At 41.9% G+C, this 25,824-nt stretch overlaps 1 protein-coding gene across 1 annotated transcript in view; it reads left to right on the top strand.

The window, feature by feature from the left end:
* Window positions 1–20,765, top strand: part of cd9a (CD9 molecule a) — a 44,667-nt gene extending 23,902 nt beyond the window's left edge. The window contains exons 3-8 of the mRNA XM_078235371.1: window positions 5,085–5,182; window positions 9,504–9,578; window positions 12,926–13,027; window positions 15,072–15,161; window positions 19,980–20,063; window positions 20,176–20,765. Coding sequence (XP_078091497.1) covers window positions 5,085–5,182; window positions 9,504–9,578; window positions 12,926–13,027; window positions 15,072–15,161; window positions 19,980–20,063; window positions 20,176–20,241 — 515 coding nt within the window. The 3' untranslated portion in view covers window positions 20,242–20,765. The remainder of the gene's footprint in view (window positions 1–5,084; window positions 5,183–9,503; window positions 9,579–12,925; window positions 13,028–15,071; window positions 15,162–19,979; window positions 20,064–20,175) is intronic.
* Window positions 20,766–25,824: the final 5,059 nt, after the last annotated feature.

Below are 25,824 nucleotides of genomic sequence, written 5' to 3'. Positions count from 1 at the left end.
CAAAAACGGTTGATGAAGGAAGGGCTGTGGATGTCGTCTATATGGATTTCAGTAAGGCATTTGACAAAGTCCCACATGGCAGGTTGGTTAAGAAGGTTAAGGCTCATGGGATACAAGGAGAAGTGGCTAGATGGGTGGAGAACTGGCTTGGCCATAGGAGACAGAAGGTAGTGGTCGAAGGGTCTTTTTCCGGCTGGAGGTCTGTGACCAGTGGTGTTCCGCAGGGTTCTGTACTGGGACCTCTGCTATTTGTGATATATATATAAATGATTTGGAAGAAGGTGTAACTGGTGTAATCAGCAAGTTTGCGGATGACACGAAGATGGCTGGAATTGCGGATAGCGAAGAGCATTGTCAGGCAATACAGCAGGATATAGATAGGCTGGAAAATTGGGCGGAGAGGTGGCAGATGGAATTTAATCCGGATAAATGCGAAGTGATGCATTTTGGAAGAAATAATGTAGGGAGGAGTTATACAATAAATGGCAGAGTCATCAGGAGTATAGAAACACAGAGGGACCTAGGTGTGCAAGTCCACAAATCCTTGAAGGTGGCAACACAGGTGGTGAAGAAGGCATATGGTATGCTTGCCTTTATAGGACGGGGTATAGAGTATAAAAGCTGGAGTCTGATGATGCAGCTGTATAGAACGCTGGTTAGGCCGCATTTGGAGTACTGCGTCCAGTTCTGGTCGCCGCACTACCAGAAGGACGTGGAGGCATTGGAGAGAGTGCAGAGAAGGTTTACCAGGATGTTGCCTGGTATGGAGGGTCTTAGCTATGAGGAGAGATTGGGTAGACTGGGGTTGTTCTCCTTGGAAAGACGGAGAATGAGGGGAGATCTAATAGAGGTATACAAGATTATGAAGGGTATAGATAGGGTGAACAGTGGGAAGCTTTTTCCCAGGTCGGAGGTGACGATCACGAGGGGTCACGGGCTCAAGGTGAGAGGGGCGAAGTATAACTCAGACATCAGAGGGACGTTTTTTACACAGAGGGTGGTGGGGGCCTGGAATGCGCTGCCAAGTAGGGTGGTGGAGGCAGGCACGCTGACATCATTTAAGACTTACCTGGAAAGTCACATGAGCAGCCTGGGAATGGAGGGATACAAATGATTGGTCTAGTTGGACCAAGGAGCGGCACAGGCTTGAAGGGCCTGTTTCCTGTGCTGTACTGTTCTTTGTTCTTTGTGCACTAATGTAATGAGTAAGACTGAATGTTGTTAACATCTGTTTTCTTTGAGCTACATATCTTTGAATGGAAGTGATGAGAATTAATTGCTAGGGAGGTGGATGGTTTGATACCAGTAATTCTTCAACCTTTATCTTGCATCACCTGGCTTAAGGGCCATATGTTTTTCTCCCTTGGTCAGTTGTGCAGATCATGCTAAGACCAAGTCATGTGATGAGCTAGTGTCCTAGAATTTGGCATAAAATCATATTGGGTTGACATACTTTGATAAACTAATGCCCATAACTAGACTGTAAGCTAACAGTAAATAATTAACAAAATTAAACTTTATTAAAGGCTTTTGTCTGTTATCGAGCAAGGTTTTTCAGAATTGAATGCACTACAGTCATTCATTTGAAACCCACTCTATTTTTGGTACACGATAATTTCAGATGGGTCGCTATACTCATGCTTAAAGTGGACTGTGACAGTTCCCATTCCCAATGGTTTGTTGTACATTAGACACCAGTTCAACCTCTTCCTCTTTGCAGAGCCGTATATGTAGTATAACTTACTGCAGAAAGATAGTTATAACATCACCACCGGGGGGGGGTGGGGTGGGGGGAAGAAATTGGTAACTATGACTAGAGTGAAATAAAGGTTGCAGCCATACAGACGACGCGAAAAAAGTTAGAATAGGTGCTCAAAGTGGCTTACTCAGTGTCACATGCTGGTCAATATACAAATAATTGAGACAGAATGGTATAGGAGAGTGGCTTCAGATTCCTGGGATATTTAAACCAATTTGAGGAGGGAGGAACCAGGATGTACAAGATGCAGCTCAACAGGATTGGAACCAATGACTTTGGAGGAGGATTTAAACTAATAGGGCTGGGGAGCACCAGAATGAAGCATTGGAAAGGAGATTTGGAGGCCATCAAACTAGTGAAGGATTTTGAGTAAATAAGCAAACTCCAGTAACAGAGTCAGCACAGATGTTAAGTGGAAAAACAACCAGAGGCAAGACGAGTGTGCTGTGATCTGAGATCAAAGTGGTATGAGCATATTCTGAAATCTCTTTTCAAAAGAGAAATAGTGCAAATACTTGAATAGGAAATGTTCATAGGGCTATGGGAATAAGCAAGGGGGAGTGTTCTGCAAGTTGGCAGAGTCAAAGTGGATGGAGTAGTCACCTGCTGCACTGTCATTAATCATTCTATCTTAATGGAAGTGTTTGATACTTGGAAATGGAAGCTGACAGTCGGATTGGAGTTGCAAGATCCCCGTCAGGTTTTCCTTTTGTCTGTTCTCCCTGATCTGTCTGAACTTGCTATCTGGGGAGTTGTTCAGTGATACTGTTATCTGCTCAGTAGCATTGGGTCCCGGCTCTGTTTATTGCAGAAGACTAGAGTGGGTAATGATGAGGACCTTTCGGATCCACTTGCAGCAGAATTGTGCTTCAGCTTTTGGTACCAGACTTGGTGAAAGAAGTTGTTTGCTCCGTTCTCACTAATTCCCTAGCCTCTTTGTCTGTGCTCTCGCTGCCTGGAATCTCAGTAAGGCAGGCTTGTGTAATACTTCAGTTATTTACCCTTCGATAAACAAAAGATTGATTGCATTCAAATTGTCAGGAGGGCATATAAAGATGTCCCTGTGACAGTACAATCCTTTGGTGGGACTGTATTGAAGATCACCGGCAGGATATGAATTTCCATTTAAAATATTGCCAAATATTTCAAATTCTGCAACAGCATATGAGCAAGGAGCAGGAGTAGGCCAATCCACTGCTCCAGTATTAAAAAATCATGGCTGATCTGGCACCAGCCCTGAATCTGCATCCTTTGTGTTCCACACCATACAGTGGGCATCCAATGATTGGCTTTCTTAATGTTGCAAGCTTACTAACTCTTTAAATGAGGTAAAAGTGGAAACAACGGTCAGGGGCTGTGATAATCACGTACCCAATTGCTACTCTGTTGGAGACCTGACCTGGCACTATTGTGTCCATTCATTGCAGAGTCGCCCTAAGCTAAGCATGCTTGAGCCACATTACTGAATCAGTAGAGCACAAATCTAGAATGTTGGAAATTGAATAGAGCTGTTTCACTTTGAATGCTGTGTCCAGTGACTGACACACATGGGAACTTGGAAGGGGATAAGGAAGATCACAAGGCAGATCTCTTTTACCTTTCCCCACAGCCATTTCCTCCGAGGCAGAAGTTGTAAGGAAAATGAAGTCATGACGGGCAGTGAATGAATGGGTATCTAAAATAAGTAAAGTAAGAATAGAAAATAGAAGGATAAAGACTGAGGGAGATGCATACTGGCAAAAGGAATGAGAATAATGGGAAGCACTTCATATAGAGTGACTTCATCTTGGGAACAAATTTCTGGGTCGAGGGCAAAGATTAGAATGAAATGCCGTAATGGGAAGCACAGTAGGTTTTTATGAAAAGACGAACAAAATGGTCTCTTGCATGTCAACAATTTTTGGGAAATGCATGTCAGACTAAGTAAATATTAATCAAAATAAGGCTGTTGCTGCACAAGACTAGTTGGAAACCAAATAATGCACAAAACTGTTGGCTTCAGGAAAACCACCACATGAATATAGGGGTTCCAAAAAGGTGCAGTTTTTAAATTTCCTTCTGTATAAATGTTTGCAAATGTACCTGATTCGCAAGCTTGCCTGAATGCACTATGCACTCCCCCACCAAAGAACACTTGAGTATTTGCAAGATGGCCGATGCTTGAAACCAGCACTTGCTGCGTGCAGGAATAGACGTTTGATGTTCCATCTATTTAAATAAATTGAATGGATAGAAAATCCTGAGTTCCCACATTCAAGATTTCCCTTAGAGTACTGCTTCAGAAATTGCTTTATCTGTTCTCTCCTTTCAGTCCAGTCTCTTAAGTAAGAAAAATGTTTTATAATTGAAGGTTATGTGGGTCTGACCTAACCTTGATGATCTGGATGACTCGTAGTTTATTTATTATTGGCAGTGGCTGGATCACTTGCAACTGCTAAGGATAAAGATCTTGTACATTAGTCTTTCCTGTTCCTTGTCATGAAGAATGACTTTGTAGAAAATGTTTTTCAGTGTGTTGAAATATGCTTCAGATAGAGTTGTATGTTATTGCAAGAAGGAGAGTTCAGCTTTTCTAGAATATCTGAATGTGTTAAAATATTTTATCTTATGGATTTATTTTTCAAGCGGTTTTTGTAGTGAGATTAGTTCTTAGAACTGCAGAAGAATTGATCAAGTGAAACACCTCTTTGGCATTTACATTGAGGATTAATGTGCGAGCTGTAACTATAGATAAAAAACAAGCTGCAACTGTTGGTTTCTGATCAGTATCTGTGCGCACATGATGCACAGTCAGCTGACTCCAGCTTTACACAATTGCAGGTTGCACAGGGAACAGCCTCAAAGGAAATCTGGAGGCAGCTGCTTGGATGTGTGCACAGAATGTCATTTCCCCGAGTGGTTAGTTTGTGTTAGAAGGAAGGGAAACTCTGTTAGAATTTTCTAATGGGTTGTCTGGACATTTCGAAATGTTGCTTTGTAACCTGACCAGAGTTGTACTGAGCACGATGTAAACGTGCACTGGGGTAATCTCAATACTTTAGTGAAATTTCTAAAGGAGAAAGCTCCCAGGATTTGGATTTCACCAACATGGCCAACATTTAATACCCAATCCCTAGTTTTCCTTGAAGTTAGTATGAGCCTCAAACTACTGTAGTCTATGCAGTGGAGATGGTCTATGGTGCTGTTAGGTAGTTCACGAATGTTATCAAATGATCATGAATAGTGATAAATCTCCAAGTTGGGATAATATATGACAGGGTGGGGAATTTGGAAATGGTGTCTCCATGCACTTGCACACATTCATGGTTTATGCATTTCCTTACAGGTGTCTACATCCTGATTGGCGCTGGTGCACTGATGATGATTGTTGGCTTCCTGGGATGCTGTGGTGCAATCCAGGAATCTACTTGCATGCTTGGATGTGTAAGTTGAAATACATGGCATAAATGATCTTGTGATGTTGGTCTTTAAAGCATTCTTATAAAAGTTCACATCAAATGACAGAAGTTAACAATACCTTTTACCATTTAAAAATTTTTTTAATGCGCATGTCTCGATACTAAGCTAGTAACTGTTATCTAGAAGTTATATTTCTTTTTGTTAATGCTGAACATACAATTTTCATGATATACACTTGACTATCTACAGGGAGTATGTATAGCTAGACAGGATCAAACTTTAAGGCTCCCTGCTATGCTTCAAGTCCAAATGAAGTTTAAACGTTCTCTATCAGCATATCATTAATAGGCTTTCCACCACTTATTCATTCAAAGCCACACCTACCTGTTAAGGAATTGACCTGTTGCATAATCTGCAGTCTTTTGGGAATGAATCCTGTTCCTTAAGTCTACCCTACTGGGTTCCATTAGGGAGGCTAACCATTTATCCAACATTTCCCTGGGATACAGTGGACATGCTGGTTCAGGTATTGAATCGATCAGTTTTGGAGAGAGTTGTCATAGATATCCTCTTTAGTGCATCATAGAGCTACTTCATCCCCAAAGACTCACTGCCGCCAAGGTAGATAATCAGATGGTTATTAGACAACAATTGAGCATGGATTCAAATTCTTTCAGAGCACACAGATACTGAAAGCATCTTGCAAGCAGCACATCTGTTCATAAGACATGGATACATTGCCACCCTTGATTCCGGCATGGACAGTTAATGCTATACCCATTGACTGGAGGTGCAGTCCTTTGGCACCTCACTGCAATCTATTTATACTAGATGCCAGACCCTGAGGATAAAGACTTGTGTGCTAATACCTGGGCTTCAGTAAATATCTTCCAGTGCTACATGTCCCTAGTCTGTTTTGTCATCAGCATGAAAAAATATGTGGCACAAGAGTCTACATTATACAGCTTATCAATTGCCAACTACTGTAATCTAATACCAAGCATAATCTTCAACTGCTTAATTCGAAACTTAATGGGGAACTTTATCAAAGTGGTATTATGCACCACTATTTCAACTTTCCACCCTCCCAGAAACTCAATATTCAACTGATTGGATCTAGTGTTCCTGAATCACTTCTTCTTTTCCCACGGTCCATTTCACGACTTGACCTTGCATTATGTGTGTAGGGGGGGGGGGGGGGGTGGGGGTGGGTGCGTGCTCGCTCTGACGCTTGTCAGAGATTGTTTAACACATCTTGCATCAGGTAGGATCAAAAGAGCTTTCACTCTTTTTTTATTAAACTCCCAAAAGACTGTCCTGAAGGTCTGACTTGGCACTCGTGTGGTGCCATCCCAGTTGAGTAGACCTACAATGTGTTTGTGTGGCTGCAAATGATGAAACTGTCCACTTGGTGAGTTACTGTTGCCTGCAAGAACAACATCCCACTTGTGCTCTGAGAAGTGACTGACTAGGGAGAGTAAATGGAGAGAGAACTCCATTGGACACTCTATGGCCAGCTTTCAACTAAAGTATCAATGTTCTACCTAGGAGATCAATAAGTAAGCTGTCCAGCATATGTTCAGTGTGATTTCAGCTGGAAGTTGGTTGGGAATTAATTGGATGGGAACTTCCAACAGCATTTAATAATATTTAAATAGCAAGTATTTAATAAAGGGGAGAGCTTATGTTTTCTGCTACTGTTAATTGAAAGCTTGTGTTCAGGCCAGTGAAGCTGCTCCTTTACTGGCATTCTTCCTCCCTCTTTTGCATCTCCGTCCCTGAATGGCTATCTATTTGATTCTGTTTTGTGATTCCCATAAATTTGCCTAAGCCAATGAAAGTTGTTTTGACGAGCTTGCCTAAAAGTTATGGTAGGAAATTGTTTAAACCAAGTACATAGGAAACTTTGTAAAGACTGATGCCCTTCTGGATTCTTTTAATGAAATGTACAAGATGAGAAATATCTGGAGGGGTTATTTTGACTCCAGTGCGCAGATCTTTTAAAAATTGAACTTCATGTTTAGTTTCGAGTCAGGATTTTTTTCTCCAGTAAAATGCAATTGCTCTTATTTGCTAAGGTTTCTGGCTGCTATAAAATGTATTTGTGATGAAAGTCCAGAGTAATCCTACACTCTCATTACAAGTTCAGTGTTGCAGTGACTTGGTTTAGAGTGTTAAGTTGTGACCAGGTCTGTGAAGTGAGGCCTGATTGGGGAACTTAAGTTGAAGGAACCCTTAGGGAGCAATGACCACAATGGTAGAATTTGCCCTGCAGTTTGAGAGGGAGAAGCTGGAATCGGATGTAATGGTATTGCAATTAAATAAAGGTAATTACAAAGACATGAGGGAAGAGCTGGCTAGAGTTGATTGGAAAGGGAGCCTCGCAGGGAAGACAGGAGCAGCAATGGCTAGAGTTATTCGGGAGGCACAACAGAAATTCATCCCAAGGAGGAGGAAACATGCTAAGGGGAGAACAAGCATCCATAGCTGACAAAGGAAGTCAAAGACAGCATAAAAGCAAAAAAAACAAAGCATACAAAGTGGCAAGGATTAGTGGGAAGCCTTTAAAAGTGAGCAGAGGACAACTAAAAAAGCAGTAAGGGGGGGAGAAGATGAAATGAGTGTAAGCTAGCTAGTAATATAAAAGAAGATAGGAAGAGTTTTTTTCAATATATAAAAGGTTAGGAGAGACAAAAATAGCCATTGGACCACTGGAGAAGTAATAATAGGAAACAAAACAATGGCAGAGGAACTGAATAGTTACTTTGCAACAGTCTTCACGGTGGAAGACACCAGTTGGATGCCAGAGCTCCAGGAGAATTGGGGCACAGGAGTGCAGTGGCCATCACTAAGAAGATTCTGGGGAAACTGAAGGGTCTGAAGGTGGATAAATCACTGGCCTGGATGGACTACACTCCAGGGTTCTAAAAGAGATAGCTGAGGAAATCGTGGAGGTATTGGTGGTGATCTTTCAGCAATCATTGGAGGCAGGGAGGGTACCAGAGGACTGGAAAGTAGCTAATGTAACACCGCTGTTTAAGAAGGGAGGGAGGTAGCAGACGGGAAATTATAGGCCGGTTAGCCTGACTTCAGTCATTGGCAAGATTTTGGAGTCCGTTATTAAAGGTGAGATCGCAGAGTACTTGGAAGTGCATGATAAAATAGGACTGAATCAGCACGGCTTTGTCAAGGGGAGATCATGTCTGACAAATCTGAGAGTTATTTGAGGAGGTAACCAGGAAGTTAGATAAAGGAGAACCAGTGGACGTGATTTATTTAGATTTCCAGAAGGTTTTTGACTAGGTGCCGTATAGGAGACTGTTAAATAAGTTAAGAGCCCATGGTGTGAAGGGCGAGATCCTGGCATGGATAGAGGATTGGCTGACTGTCAGAAGGCAGCAAGTGGGGATAAAGGGGTCTTTTTCAGGATGGCAGCTGGTGATTAGTGATGCGCCTCGGGTCAGTGCTGGGACCACAACATTTCACAATATACATTAACGATTTGGAGGAAGGAACTGAAGGCACTGTTGCTTAGTTTGCAGATGATACAAAGATATGCAGAGGGACAGGTGGTATTGAGGAAGCGGGGGGCTGCAGAAGGACTTGGACAGGTTAGGGGAGTGGGCAAAGAAGTGGCAGATGGAATAAAATGTGGAAAAGTTTGAGGTTATGCACTTTGGAAAGAGGAAGGGAGGCATAGATTATTTTCTAAATGGAAAAATGCTTAGGAAATTAAACACAGGGACTTGGGAGTCATTGTTCAAGATTCTCAAGGTTAACTTGCAGGTTGAGTCGACAGTTAGGAAGGCAAATGCAATGTTAGCATTCATGTCAAGAGGACTAGAATACAAGAGCAGGGATGTACTACTGAGGCTAAAGGGACAATCGTTCAAAACAAATGAGGAGGAATTTCTTCAGCCAGAGCATGGTGAATCTGTGGAACTCTTTGCTGCAGAAGGCTGTGGAGACTAGGTCATTGAGTGTCTTTAAGACAGAGATAGGTTCTTGATTAAGGGGATCAGTGGTTATGGGGAAAAGGCAGGAGGATGAGAATCATATCAGCCATGATTGAATGGCAGAGCAGGCTTGATGGGCCGAGTGGCCTAATTCTGCTCCTATGTCTTGTGGTCTTATGGTCTTAAAGAGAACCTCCTTCAGAGAGCCTCACTCCACTGCTGCCTGGTCACGATCTGATTCTGAATTGCGGTGCCATTTACTTTACATTGGTGCAGTTGTGTGCCTTGAGATGCTAGTTATAATAAAAATACATAATTGGAAATAGAATTAAAGTCTGTGTCCTTCTGCAAGTATTGACTTTGTGTGTAATTATCATTTCTTTTTTCAGTTCTTCTTGTTTCTCCTGGTCATATTCGCAGTTGAAATCGCAGCTGGAATATGGGGCTTTCTGAACAAGGACAAGGTATGTAGGAGTTTCTGCTTTAAAACAGTCTTGATAGCTTATTTTGTTGATCAATTGGATATTCTGTGGAATTTACCTGTAGTGGTGAAAATGATCACCTGGCAGACGTGCGCTTTGTGGCCTTTTGGCTAAAATCAAGCCCAGGGTGAGTTGCAATGCCTTGTCATGTCAGCTTGGATCTTGTCTCTCTTTTGGGGATCATGAATTGGATTCAATTTGAATTTGGTTTTTGGAACAAGCAAGGAGATGGATTTGGGCTTGCTCGATCCTCTGCATTGACTTTGTAACTATAAGAATGGAGTAAAAATTCAACAAACACAATATTTCAGCCATCCATTGTCCCCAATCACTCCCAGGTGAGATGTAGTAAAACTCTACCCCAATGATATTTGCCATACCTATCTGGCCATGTGCTATATTTCTATTCCCACACCAATCATCAAACCCTCTGAATGAGATTGCTAAATTGCTGAGATTGGGTGGCTGGCCCATAATTAGGAACTGGAAAGAGATTATCTAATGTTACTATTTTGGAATTCATTGTTAACACAGAAGAAACTTCACACCATTAATCTGCATTGAATTTGGAACCAGAAATGGGAGCCCGATGTATAACTCAGCGCATAAAGTTTCCCCCTTAATCATTTTGTTCTTTCCAACATTTTTCTGTTCCTGTATCTCTCTCCAGATCCATTAAATAAAAATTGGCAACCTGGAAAGCTTGCTGTATTTTTATGGATTTTCTCTCTCCGTATCAATTTCTTGCTGAATTCTAACATCTTCCCAAGTCCTCAGGCTTCCTATTACTTTTGGCCACATTATAACCTTTGACTTCATAATTTAATCTCTTGTTAGCCATTGTTGGACCACATTTTCTGTGGATGTTCTTTGCTTTAAAGGAATTTTTTTTTCTTCAATGCTAACTATGGGTTGTCTGCTGTCATGTATTAATCTACCTTGAACAATTTGCCCCTCAGATAAGAGTTTGTTTTGTTTAAATATAGAACCTTAGTTTCAGATTCATCAAATCACTTTCAAACTCTGTGTAAAAAATCTAGACTGTTACGGCCACATTTCCCTGGAGGCCCCTTTGTTCCTCATTGTACAATAATAGATTTAAAGTAGTCTGTTCCCTCTTGGTTCCTCAACATTCTGATCTAGAGAACTATCTTTTGTTTTCTATGCTTACTACAAATTTGGCTAATCCAGCCTATGTAGATTCAAGTCCCCCATGATTACTGTATTGCCCTGGTTAAATGCCCCTCTAATTTCCTGAATTATACTCTGCCCTACACTATGACCACTGTTAGGGGACCCATCAGTAACTCTGAAATGTTTTCTACCACTTGCCGATGTATCCAAACAATTTTGTTTCTTGACCTTTTTGGAGCTAAAATCCTTTCTATTGTCTTTATCATTTTTTAAATCAGGCTATCTCATTTTCCATTTTGTCACTTTATTCCATAAATTCAGTATCCTGGAATATTTAGTTCACTTTACAACTAGATATCCATAAAGGGTATTAGATCAAACCTGTTAATTTCTACCTGTGCTATTGATTGTTGACAACCTTTGGGATCCCAATCATGGCTGCAGAAACCTATTCCGTTTAATATCTCCTGACACTGCCACATTCCTTTACACTCCTGTTCTGTGTTCATATTCCCAGTTGGAACAGGATCACTTCTGATTACATCTTTTAGCAGTCTGGGCAATTTAACAGTCAAATCTATTCTAGCAGCCTGAGCGTAAATACTTTTTCACAGTTATTTTTAATTCATTTGTTCATGGGATGTGGCCGCACTGGCTGGGCCAACATTTGTTGCCCATCCCCGAGGACATTTTGAAAGTCAACCACATTCTTTATTTTGTACCTTTTTGTGGTCTGCAAGTCTGTACTTCAGAATACCACTGTTCCCCCCCACTGCGTTCTGCACCAATGTACTATGGTCAGTTTGTCCATCCTCTTGGAAGTCCTTGCTCTCATTCACGGAGGTACCTTGTTCATGTTAGTCAAGTCAAGGATCGCCATCACTACTACATCCAGCATCCCCAAAAATGCCTGATTGTCAGTCACGCCCCCTGCCCTTGACAACAAGCACCTCCTGAAGTAACGCTTAACCTGAAAGGTGTGACTGTCTCATGAAATAAAGTATCTGGGTAACTGTACTCCCTGGTACACTGCAGTGTCTGCACATAAACATGTGGGGGATACACTTGGAGAAATTCTAATATCCTTCATACATTTTCTTTTCAATTTTAAGTTCCAATGGTGGTCTGGAATTCTTATAAAGCAGTTTTGTGACAACTAAAATGAGATACTTAATTTACAAATTATAGTCATATTATGCAAGGCCATCAAACATAAAGGTATGTACCCCCACACAAATCTTTGGGATTTCTAATCACTGCTGTAGAGAATAGCATCTATTCCCCTAACTATACTGTACCAAGTTTAAAATGATCAGAGATGTGGTGGCGTCATAGTATTGTCATTGGACTAGTAATCCCGAGACCTAGGATACGGCTGTAAAATTCTGGCTTTGAATCCCACCACAGCAGATGGTGAAATTTGAATTCAATAAAAAAATCTGGAAATTACAAGTCTAATGGTCGTGAAACCATTGATTGTTGTGAAAACCCATCCTGGCTTTTAGAGAAGGAAATCTGCTATCCTTAGCTGCTCTGGCCTACATGTGACTCCAGATCCTCCACAATGTGGTTGACGCTTAACTGCCACTCAGTTCAAGGGCAGTTAGGAACGGGCAACAAATGCTGGCCTTGCTAATGACGCTGACATACTGAGAAAATGGAACTAATCATTTTCATTGGATTGAAGTAATGCACAGAGTATTTGGATTCATTCAAAGTCCCAAAAGGAACCGAGAAAGTAATTTGAACTAGTTGGTGCCAGATTATTAAGAGATCTTCCTCCACACTTCACTGCCTCAGACTATGCCAGGAGACAAGTAGTGAGTTGAGGGACTGTAGAAAGATCTTTTCTTTTATCGTCAATGATGTTGTTTTGTCTGATACCAATCAAGGAAAACACTTAATGAAACTTGGTTTTAAAAATCAAAATATTGCGATGTTGGAAACCTGAACCAAAAAAAACACGTTGGGATCAGGCAGCATCTGTCAAAATGATATCATAGGTACTGAACTCTTTAAATTTCTCCTTTTTTTGGGGGGGCTTTGATTAAATTATCCTAAGTTTGTAATAGTGAGACTTTTTTTAATGCTACTGTATAATTCAGGAGGTAACTTTTAACTTGTTGCACCTTTTGACCTCAATCTCTCTAGTTTTACTTTGAATAGATAAATTAAAATATGAAGTAATCCTGCAGGTTACTGAAGATGTGGAGGGTTTCTATATGTCTACGTATAACGAATATCTGAGTTCTAAGGATCCGAGCAAGAAAGCAGCTCTACAAGCAATACAGGAAGGAGTAAGTTATTAATCTCTTGATAAATCCGGTTTTGTTTATAAACCTTTTCAAGTTCTTCTGTAGTGAAATGTGTTTAATGTCATAACTTTCACCAACTCAATGTGCAACCACAGGTTCATTTTCTGTCTAAGATAACGCTGCCTTCACACTAACTGCCAACTTGTATGGCTTACAGCGGTGTTGAGGCCCAACTAGCTTTGGGTTGAAGTACAATGAAACTCCGACCTCAATTTAAATCCTGAATTCAAGCTCTCTTTTTCGGTCTGTTGAGATGGAGGGGGATTTGCATCAGTGCTAATGTAGTCTAAATGTTCCCCAATTTTTAAAAATGTCTATTCTAGTGACTTGGCAATCACCACTATTTCTACGTTAGTATTAGCAAGTGACACTTATTTGTTAGTTTGATAATCAGACTTTCTTTGTAAACCCAAGTACCTTTTGAAAACTCCTTAATAATTCATCTCCACCATCCTATTTGAAAATATATACACGGTAAGAAAGAAACATGGAAACCCTACAGTGCAGAAAGAGGCCATTTGGCCCATCGAGTCTGCACCGATTACAATCCCACCCAGGCCCTACTCCCATATCTCTACATATTTACCCATTAATCCCTCTAACCTATGCATCCCAGGACACTAAGGGGCAATTTTAGCATGGCTAATCAACCTAACCCGCACATCTTTGGACTGTGGGAGGAAACCAGAGCACCCAGAGGAAACCCACGTAGACACGAGGAGAATTTGCAAACTCCACACAGACAGTGACCCAAGCCGGGAATCGAACCCAGGTCCCTGGAGCTGTGAAGGAGCAGTGCTAACCACTGTGCTACCGTGCTGCTAATAAAACCTGAAGTTGTTGAAGCACAACATTGTTGATGGCTCTCTACATCCTGGGGGCTACCATTGACCATAAACTCAACTGGATTAGTCCTATGGATGCTGTGGCTACGAGAGCAGTTCAGAGGCTAGGAATTCTGTGGTGAGTACCTCCACTGCTGACTCCCCAAAGCCAGTCCACCATCCACAAGGCCAAGTCAGGAGTGTGATGGGACACGCTCCACTTCCTGGGTGAGTGCAGCTCTGGCAACACTCGAAGCTTAACACCATCCAGGACAAAGCAAATGGCTAGATTGGTACCCCATCCACAAACATTCACTCCCTCCACCACCACCATCCAAGTCTCTCATCATTCTGACTATGAAGTACTGTTGTTCATTCTTGGTCACTGGGTCAAGATAGCGTGGCTGGGGAAGGAGTTCCACTATGTGTAACAGCACTATATGAATATCAGACATGCTGTTTGGATGCAGCTTTGGTTTTCTTAAATGATACATAAAATGGTATTAGTTTTCCAAAAATTAGAACTTGTTGTGAATTAGAGTGGTCTAGTTTGGACCAGGGAGCGGCGTGGGCTAATTGTTCCTGGTTTCTCGTTTCAAGGCTTCAATCTATGATCATCTTGCTGGTGCCAGTACAGAGCGAGACTGCGGATAGTTGGGAACCTGTCTCAGGGGCAGGGAATTCATATGGTGTTCGTGGAAGTGGAAATGACTAGGGTTGGGAAGCATTTTCCGATCAGGGCCATTGTGATCTCCTGGACTCGTTTCGATCGCCTCAGGGGGTCGGAGAGGAATTTCCCAGATTTTTTTTCCCCCATATTGGCCCTGGGGTTTTTCACTCTGGGTTTTCGCCTCTCCCTGGAGATCACATGGTCTGGAATGGGGGGGTGGGGGTGAGTTAATAGATTGTAATGAACAAAGCATCGTAGCTGTGAGGGACAGCTCGGTGGATAGGATATTGGTATGTAGATAGGCTGGAAAATTGGGCGGGGATCCTGGATTCAGGATTCAATCCTGGACCGGGGTGCGGCGCGGGCTTGGAGGGCCGAAGGGCCTGTTCCTGTGCTGTTTTGTTCTTTGTTGTTCTTTGTTGTAGTTGAAAATGTTTAACTTGATATGTTGACTACTTCTATTCATTATGTACCCTGAAGCTGTTTTCTATAATCTTGCGAAACTGTTTCTGAGAAAATTATTTTATTTTAGCTGAAGTGCTGTGGACTTGGAGGAACATTGGAACTACTCATTCGAGAAACCTGCCCAGCTACAGATATTGCAGGAGAGTTTTCAAGAAAGGTATTACAATTTATTTTCTCATTTTGGTTTGTGATACAGTAGGTTTAAAATTTTACACTGCCCATGTTGATGTATAACCTAATTTTCCTGTAGGGAACATCCCCTTGACTAAAAAAAATGATCAGTAACTAGTGCATATTCATTCGAGTCTGAGAATTCTACTTCAAGCCACCTGATTAGCCAGAACTATTGAAGTGCAAATTGGGTGCGTCACTAGCTATTTAACTTTTTCTTCTGAAACGGGGAATATTTCTGCATCCATTTTATCCGAGCCCATCTTTTGGGGAAACTAATTGGGTAGTGTGCAATCCTAGTTGTAAACTTAGCCCAGCTTTACTCTCCATTGAATTCAGTGAAGAATAACACAAGGCAGATGCATTAAACCAAAGTTCCACCTAATGCTGCATGTATCCGTTCTGGTGAATTAGATTAAAACAACCCCTACACAAATCTTTCCAAATTGGTTACCAAAGCAGCCAAACTTGACAATCATCTGTTGATAAAGCAGAGAAGGAATCAGATTAACCTGGACACCTATTGAGTTATCTGATCCCACATAGTCAGTTATAGTAGAATTAACATGAGATTTGTTGAACAATATGGGCTTTTCTCCTCTAAAGTAACCTGACTCTATGTTGAACAGGAGGAAGTGCTAGAGTATTAATGTCCTAGATGTGGATAAGAAACTTTGAATGAACAAGGAAAGAACAAAGAAAAGTACAGGAACAGGTCCTTCAACCCTCCAAGCCCATACCAGTCATGATGCCTTAACTAAACTAAAAGAAACTTTCTGCCCTTATTCAGTCCACAACCCTCTATTCCCTCCCTATTCATGTACCCATCTAGATGCCTCTTAAATGTTGCTAATGTGCTTGCTTCCACTACCGCTTCTGGCAGTGTGTTCCAGGCACCCACCACTGTTTTTAAAAACTTCCCCTGCACATCTCCCTTGAATTCACCCCCTCCCCCATCCTTCACCTTGAAACTCATCTCCCCCCCCCCCGCTTTGCAGACAACACTTTGTAGCGGGATCTTTCTCTTTACTCCACTTGCAGGCCGGTATTTGGGGGTCTGCCGATAGCTGTGTGTCTCTCTCTTGCAGGCCTTGAAATTTCAACGGCCGGGGAATGCTGCACTGGGGCAACTCCGCAGGAGAGAGCGCTGAACCAGGCTCACCATTTATACCTGACCGGTAACCTGATACTTATATCACACAACCATCCCAAAACCGCCACCAAGGCCTGAGTGATTCTCTCCCTTGTCGGTGGGACAAGGCCACCCTGTACCCACTCCACTCGAGTGGGTCTCCAAGAGAGAGAGAACAGAGAGACTCTGTCCATTTTATCTCCTGACCAGCAGTCTCCCTTGAGTGAGCGGGTTCGAATCGCTCAGATCATCCTCGGTTCTAGACTCCGGATTTATGTTAAGGGATATTGAAACTGTGACCTCGTCAGAGTGCGCTGATGAGAGAACAAGAGGCAAGACGGATTCCAAACGAGTTTCAAAACTTAGTGATTTATTTAACAATAGAATCAACCTCTCCAATACCCTGCCACACATGAATAAAACTTAACATTTCTCCCATAGTGATAGTATAAAGTATAACGGGTACAACGTAAAATCTTATTTTACACAGTTCAAAACAAGATTACTGAACTTTAAAATTACAATACATCACCCCTCCCCTTGCCTCAACCTCTATCCTATCCTCGGGAGCTTCACAAGTTTGGCTGGGATACTCTCAAATTCTAAAAGGGGTTCCTTTGTGGTGGGCTCGAATGTCTTAGTGCAGGGTCCAAACTGGGCTGCTGTTGGACTTCACCTCTGCACATCAGCTTGCGATTCTGGAAGAGAGCCCCGTCCTGCTTTCTGCTTCACAGCTCTTGATCTTAACTTCAGCCTAATTTAACAACCAACTTCCCTGCCCCCGTAGGTGATTTTCAAGGACAAAGGGGCTTTTGATCACCGGCAGTCTCGGTTTAATTGAGTCAAGTCCAAACACAAAAGGCTGGAACTGCCTTGACCCCCGGGGGTCGTTATTTCAATGTCTTCTTAATGCTCCTCTGGAGCTTCCAGAACGGTATCCCATTAGTGGGATGGGTCTTCTTGTCTTCTGTGGATGGGCTGATTTCTGTGGCCATTGACTCCCTGCTGGTCTGTTTACTGTTCTTTGTCCTTCTGATGATTAGATCACTGGTGTGTCTGCCTTTCTGGCCACTTGCATATTCAGGGGGCTCACAACGTTTTCTTAGCACAGTCCACAGGCAGGTTATGTTTGTCCTGCCGAGCCTTCTGGGAGGTTTTTATCAGCCAGAGTTGGCCACATTTAAACTGTCAGGTTTCTCCTGAGTTCTTTTAAAATATAGAGGATTGCCCTGAAACTTACAGACTTCCACCCTAGGGAAAAAGCCTCTGACTATCCGCCCTGTCTCTGCCCCTCATAATTTTGTAGCCCTGTATGAGGTCTCCCCTCAGCCTCAGTCTTTCCAATGAAAACAATCCTAGTTTATTCAACCTCTCCTCGGAGCCAATACCCTCCAAGATCAGGCAACTTCTTGGTGAACCTTCTTTGCACTTTCTCTGCAGCTTCCAGGTCCTTCTGGTGGTGTGGCAACCAAAACTGCACACACTACTCCAAATGCGGCTTAACCAATGTTTATATAGCTGCAACATAATTTGCCAACTCTTGTATTCAATGCCCCAATTCATGTTCTGATTCATTTTGTTTATAGAACTCTTTCTGATACTAAAATGCATTAAATGATTAAAGCTAGTTGCATCTTATAGGATGGAAGGTGAAGGAAATAGTTGCTCTGTCATTTGACATGAAAAATATCCTATCGCGTAGAAGGATGGGTTGGAGACTGAATAGAGTGCATTCTGATGTATCCTGTAGCTTAATTTTAAGGAATTTGCATTTCAAAAGTATGGGTGGTAGTAAAACTACAATTGCCACTCTGCTGGATGCAGTTGGCAATTTGATATCTGACCTCTCCTGATTTTGGAAGCAGCAACATGTTTACCTTGGTCTTCAGCTCTGCTGCCAGCACACCAACATTTTTTAAAATGTAGATGTTCACATTATTGTAATTAGAGAAAATTGTCATAGCAATGAGCGTGTGAGATGCACTGACTTACTCAGCAACTGTTCGTATCTTGTTGCGTATACGTGTTGCTTAGGACCTCATTGACCAGTATTTCCAAGAACCATTTCTAATCCCAAAACACATGGCTTAAATCTGGAGTTCTCCGAAGTGTAGCTTAGTACATTGAAGGATCCACAGATGAACCAAAAGGAATGATACCCGGTGCAAATCAGATAGGTTTGGAGGGCAAATTCGACCAGTTTAAGTTCCACAGTGTACAGAAAATATTACCGGGACTTCACCTTTGAGATGTATGGATTAAATTTTTCATTAAAATCCAGAAAATCACAGGTTGCCATAGCAAGAAATGAATATTAAATTAATAAAATTTTACAATAAGTTTAAAATTAATTGGTAATGTTTTATTTTGTTTTTGGAATGACCTAATGTTAGAATCATTCTAAATAGTGAGATTACAAAATGTTGGTATTCATGGGAATCTGCATGTCATTGTTTCCAAGTCGGTAGCACAGTGGTTAGCACTACTGCCTCGCAGTGCCTGGGTTCGATTCTTGTCTGTGTGGAATTTGCACATTCTTCATGTGTCTGTGTGGGTTTCCTCCCACAGTCTGAAAGGCGTACTGGTTAGGTGCACTGGCCATGCTAATTTCTCCCTTGATATACTCGAACTGGTGCTGAAGTGTACGACTAGGGGATTTTCACAATAACTTTATTGCAGTGTTAATGTAAGCCTACTTGTGACACTGATGAACTTTAAGTGCAGCAAGCAATTAGGAAAGCAAATGGTATATTAGCCTTTATTGCAAAGGAATTGGGATAATCATAGAAACCCTACAGTACAGAAAGAGGCCATTCAGCCCATCGAGTCTGCACTGACCGCAATCCCACCCATGCCCTACCCCTATATATTTACCCACTAATCCCTCTAACCTACACATCTCAGGACACTAAGGGCAATTTTTAGCATGGCCAATCCACCTAACCCGCACATCTTTGGACTGTGGGAGGAAACCGGAGCACCCGGAGGAAACCCACACAGACACGAGGAGAATGTGCAAACTCCACACAAACAGTGACCCCAGCCGGGAATTGAACCCAGGTCCCTGGAGCTGTGAAGCAGCAGTGCTAACCACTGTGCTACCGTGCCGCCCACTGTATGAGTGAAGAGGTTTTATTGTGACAGTAACTACACCTGGTGCATTCTAGTGTTTGATTTGACTGGGTTTATATTCCCTGCTGTTTCGAAGAATGAGGGGTGACCTTTTTGAAACATTTTAAAGAAATAATTAAATAGCTCAATGGGGTAGATGCTAGGGTGATGTTTCCAAAGTCTGGACATTGGGATCACAGTCACAGAATATGGAGTTGGCCATTCAGAATTGAGAATTTTCTGTGCTCACAGAATTTTGGTTTTTGAAGTATTCTACCCCAGAGGACTGTGAATTCTTATTTGTTGAAGATATGTGACAGAAATTGGTAGGTTTTTTTTTGGATACTAAGGGAATTGAAGGATATGGGTTTATTGTCCAGGAAGGTGAAGTTGAGGGAGGAGATTGGCCATGATCTTAATGAATGGCAGAGCAGAGTTGAAAGGCCATTTGGCATTCCATTGCTATTATTTCATGTGTTATGACTTTAATGTGTTTGATGAATGCACGACAGCTTCTTCGACTTTAATAATTGTTTGCATTTTTTTTTATCTCGTGCGCAGTCGTGCATTACGGTCATCGGTGAAATATTCAATGAGAAGCTTTACATCATTGGGGCGATTGGGATTGGCATTGGAGTTGTAATGGTAAGTAAAACGGGCTCAGCACTAAATTGTGGAATAGTTAGCCCTATTATGAAATTTTACCTTTGGTAAGTTTGTACTACAAAAATAATAACGCTTTGATTATTTTCTCCAGATTTTTGGCATGATTTTCAGCATGGTGCTGTGCTGTGCTATCCGGAACAGCAAAGAGATGATTTAAAGATTGGTAAAGAACAATCGTGACATTCACCAATGGAATGAATTTTTGCCTAATATTTGCTTCTTGTTAACAGCTCAACTTCAGCATTTAATTTTTTTCACTTTTGTATTCAGTTTAAAATCTCTGAATAACTTTTTTTTTAAAACACTTCAGTTTAATGTATTCACATTTTGTTTAATTTTTTTGTAAAAGTTGAGAGAAATAAGACAGTAATCTAACGTTTTCATTAATGTTTCAGTAAATTTAAAGATATATATTTGTTTTATCTGTTTAATTGGAAATGTTTGCTCTAGAAAGGGTGCAGACCCTTTGATTCAGAATGTAATATGCTGAACTAGTTAAGCTAAATAGATATTACAAATATTAAATGTTTAGTCAAAATGTGTTGGCTCAAATGAGAATATGCTTCTATGGAATCTTGGCCTTACCAATAAATCCTTTAAAGTATTTTGATTAAATAAGTTACAAACTGTAGATATCAGATTTGCCTCTTTGAGAAAATAAAGTTTAAATTTGAACCTCCAGATGATGGGGTCTGTCTTTGAATGTTGAGAAGCAAAACTGTAATTGAGCAAAGATATTATTTAACATAATTCTTCCATTCTTGTCTTCACTCCCCTATCTATTAAACTATGTGAAAGAAAAGTCCTGTGTAGATATCTCTCAAAATCCACAGATAATTGAGCAAAGTTCCAGGGTATTTTTTTTGCTTTAACTTCTGGCCATGGAGTCATTAAGACACAGAAGAAGCCATTTGGTCCAGTAAATCTATGCCAGCGCTCCAAAGATATGAGGAGTCTGGGTCTGTACTCAATGGAGTTTAGAACGATGAGGAGAGATCTCATTGAAACGCTCAGAATACTGAAAGGCCTTAATAGAATAGATATGAGGAAGGTCTCTCCGTTAGTTGGAGAGACTAGGATCTGCGGACACAACCTTGGAGTAAGGGGATGACCCTTTAGAACCAACATGAGAGATTTCTTCAGCCAGACGGTGGTGAATCTGTGGAACTCAGTACCACAGAAGGCTGTGGAGGCCATGTCATTGAGTGTATTTAAGACCGAGATAGGTTCTTGATTGGTAAGGGGATCAAGGATTATGGAGAAAAGACAGGAGAATGGGGTTGAGAAACACATCAGCCATGATTGAATGGTGGAGCAGACTTGATGGGCCGAATGGTCTAATTCTGCTCCTATATCTTACAGACCAGAGACTCCAATCAGTCCCTTTCCACCATTCTATCCCTGTAGCCCTGCATGTTTATTTTTTGATGTAGAGATGTTGGCGTTGGACTGGGGTAAACACAGTAAGAGTTTTAACAACACCAGGTTAAAGTCCCACAGGTTTATTTGGTAGCAAATGCCATTAGCTTCCGGAGCGCTGCTCCTTCGTCACATGGAGTGGAAATCTGCTCTCAAAATCGAGCAGATTTCAGTGATTGTTCACCATGACTCCAAAGGAAGAAAATGTCAATCACTGAAACAACTATATGATGACATCATCAAGTTCCATCCCACCATCTGACTCGCCATGGACTACTCTCCAGAATTGGTTGCATTCTTGGACACGTGCATCTCCATTAAGGACGGTCACTTCAGCACCTCACTGTACCGCAAGCCCACGGATAACCTCACGATGCTCCACTTCTCCAGCTTCCACCCTAAACACTTTAAAGAAGCCATCCCCTACGGACAAGCCCTCCGTATACACGGGATCTGCTCGGATGAGGAGGATCGCAACAGACAACTCCAGACGCTGAAAGATGCCCTCAAGAACAGGATATGGTGCTCGACTCATCGATCAACAGTTCCGATGCACCACAGCGAAAAACTGCACCGACCTCCTCAGAAGACAAACACAGGACACAGTGGACAGAGTACCCTTTGTCGTCCAGTACTTCCCCGGAGCGGAGAAGCTACGGCATCTCCTCCGGAGCCTTCAACATGTCATTGATGAAGACTAACATCTTGCCATGGCCATCCCCACCCCCACTACTTGCCTTCAAACAACCGCACAACTTCAAACAGACCATTGTCCGCAGCAAACTACCCAGCCTTCAGAACAGTGACCATGACACCACACAACCCTGCCACAGCAACCTCTGCAAGACATGCCGGATCATCGACACGGATGCCATCATCTCACGTGAGAACACCATCTACCAGGTACACGGTACCTACTCTTGCAACTCGGCCAACGTTGTCTATCTGATGCGCTGCAGGAAAGGATGTCCCGAGGCATGGTACATTGGGGGAAACCATGCAGACGCTACGACAACGGATGAATGAACACCGCTCGACAATCACCTGGCAAGACTATTCTCCTCCTGTGGGGGAGCACTTCAGTGGTCATGGGCATTCAGCCTCTGATCTTCGGGTAAGCGTTCTCCAAGGCAGCCTTCACGACACACTGCAGAGTCGCTGAGCAGAAACTGATAGCCAAGTTCCGCACATATGAGGATGGCCTAAACCGGGATGTTGGGTTTATGTCACACTCAGTAACCCCCACAGCTTGCCTCCTGGGCTTGCAGAATCTCACTGGCTGTCCTGTCTGGAGACAATACACACCTCTAACCTGTGCTTAATGCTCCCTCCGCTCCCATTGTCTGTATCTTTAAGACCTGTTTGGCTGTAGAGATTCGCATTCTAATCAGTATTCTGTAACTTGATTTTGTGTATCTATATGCCCTGTTTGAGAGCAGATATCCACTCCATCTGACGAAGGAGCAGCGCTCCGAAAGCTAATGGCATTTGCTACCAAATAAACCTGTTGGACTTTAACCTTGCGTTGTTAAACTTCTTACTGTGTTTATTTCTCTCCAGTGCCAATCTAATTTATTTCTAGGTCATTGATCATTTCTCATAGGTGGCAAGTTCCACCACAACGTAGATCAGAACGTTATTCCTCACATCTGCCTCCCCGCATCTGTTGCCCAAAAATCTTAAATCTGTGTTCCCTGCTGCTTGTACCATTAGCTAATGGAAACCATTGTTCCTTGTTTGTCCAACCCAAATCGGTCATAATCTTAATCAGTCTTTCTCATGCCAGCACAGTGCTTTGTTTCGCTGTGACCTCTGGAGGGCTGACTGTTTGGACTTGTATCAGAAGAGCGAGGAGTAAAGGAAAGTTCAGCTGACTGACAAAAGGAGCCAAGAGAAAACAACAGGCCAACGAATCCTTCACCACCTCAGTTGACTGTTTCCACTTGCAGCAAATGTGACAGTGACGACCATGCCAGATAGGGCTCCTGAGCCATATCGAGGTAGCAACCATCATCTCACAAGACCAAAGGCTGCTAAAGTCATAATCTTGCACACGTGTATCAAATCTCTCCTCTATCTCTTTTTCTCAATGCAGAACAACCAAAGCTTCTCTCATTTATCCTGTAGATTAAATTCCAGCATACCTGAAACCATTCTGGTACATATCCTTCCTAAAATTTGGTGACCAGAATTGGATACAATATTCTAGCCATAGCTTTCTAAAGATCCAGCATAACTTCTCACCTTTTGTGCTTGATACTACTTTTTATGAAGCACACAATCCCATAAATTTTGCAAACCATTCTCAGTATAATCTGCCACCTTCAGAAATCTATATGCATGCACCCCCAGATACCTCTGTCCCGGCACACACATTGCTTTTCCCTATCTGTGGGATCCACTGTATGGTTTGCCCAATTAAGATTTCATTTTAAGGTATTTCTGCCTAATGTAACTAATTGTGCTAGGCTTTAAGCTAATTTGGTCACACCAACTTGGAATTCTTAGCTGCAGTCTCTGAAAGTACAATGTAAGGTAAACAAACTTCCAGGGCCACATCTGCAAGTGCTTTGATGCAGCTAAAGACTGCTTGTACCCAAATCTTTAACATAAGTATTCAGTTATATTATAAACACCGATCGATCCAGACTGTTTCGAGTTGTCGAACCAGCGCTAGCTTTTCACTGCCCTCTCTCCCCCTCTCTCTCTCAAGTAATCCTTATTTCGTTTTCTGTAAAATGCTTATAAAAGACACTTAAATAAAGGAGTATTTACTCCAAACCAGTCATACTCAAATTTATTTTGAAGAAATGAACAGACCTAACGCTATCCCTACTGCCAAAATGCATCAACTTGCACTCCTGTATTGAATTCTATTCACCACTTGTCTGCCTGTTCTGCCCACTTACCTATGCACTGTTGCAGCTAATTTCTATCATCCTCACTTGTCATAGATCTCTGCGTATAAGTCAACAATTAAGTTTCCAAAAATCCTAGAAGCGGAGCTTGACTTGTACACTTGCGTATAAAATGTTAGCCGTCAGTGTGGGTGGCCACTGTTTTGAAATGTGAAAAAAAAACCCACCGGTAATCCAAATTAAATTAGTGTGGCATGGTTTATTAAATCAAATACTTGTACAAAGGACATAAGTGTCCTTGAGAGGGGGCAAGTGTGATGTGCGTCAGGATTGTTACAAGTATGAGGGAATTTATCTACAAGATCAGAGAAGCTTAGCCACAATCAGTGTTATAAACCCTCTCGAGTACAGGATCAGGGATGACTTGGGGCAATTATGCAGGGCCTGGGTGAGACCACACCTGCAATATTGTGTGCAGTTTTAGTCTCCTTGCCTGAGGAAGAATGTTCCTGCTATAGAGGGAGTGCAGGGTAAGTTTACCAGACTGATTCCTAGAATGGCAGGATTGACATATGAGGAGAGATTGAGTCAGTTAGGATTATATTCACTTGAGTTTAGAAGAATGACGGGGGAATCTTGTAGAAACCCATGAAATTCTAACAGGACTACACGGGGTAGACCGGAAAGAATGTTCCTGATGGAGGGTGCATCCAGAATCAGGGGTCATAGTCTAAGGATAAGGGGTAAACCTTTCAGGACTGATGAGAAATTTCTTCACCCAGAGTGGTAAGCTTATGGAATTCGCTACCACAGAGCAGCTGAAGCTAAACATTGTATGTTTTCAAGAATAAATTAGATTTGGCTCTTGGGGCAAAGGAGGCCGAAGGATATAGGGGGAAGGCAGGATCAGGCTATTGAGTTGGATGATCAGCCATGATCATGAATGGTGGAGCAGGGTTGAATGGACTATTCCTGTTTATGTTTTGTGTTTCTATCAAATGCATTATCCTCAGCATCTAATGTGGAGTTCATCAAATTCATTGAGCTTGTAAAAATCCTGCTCTGGGTCAAATTTGACACTATTATTCAGAATCATTCCTCCAAAACCATCTTTCTTTCCAACCATTGAACTAGATATTCAGCATTTCTTGAAAGATTTGTAGATTCTTGAAACATTGTAGGCTAATAGCATCCCACGATTTGATAATGAAACCACACAAAACAGCAACAGACAAATTTCCACTCAGTTCCTATCCCTTCAACCTTCTGCTTGTTCAATATGAATGATCCTTGAATGGTTTGGTGAAGCATGCGCCTGAAAGTTAAACAATGGGCATTAGATTTGCTGGTGTAACTGTAATATGAGTGTTAATTCTTTACAGGCCCTATTTGTTATATGGGATCTGAAGCATGCCCCACACTAAGAAGCTTCATCCTTTATATGGATGAGGCAACTATTTGGC

This window comes from Mustelus asterias, chromosome 19 (assembly GCF_964213995.1).
Source record: "Mustelus asterias chromosome 19, sMusAst1.hap1.1, whole genome shotgun sequence".
Lineage (NCBI taxonomy): Eukaryota > Metazoa > Chordata > Chondrichthyes > Carcharhiniformes > Triakidae > Mustelus > Mustelus asterias.
The sequence above is the reverse complement of the archived record's forward strand: the minus strand, read 5'-3'. Positions and strand labels throughout refer to the sequence as shown.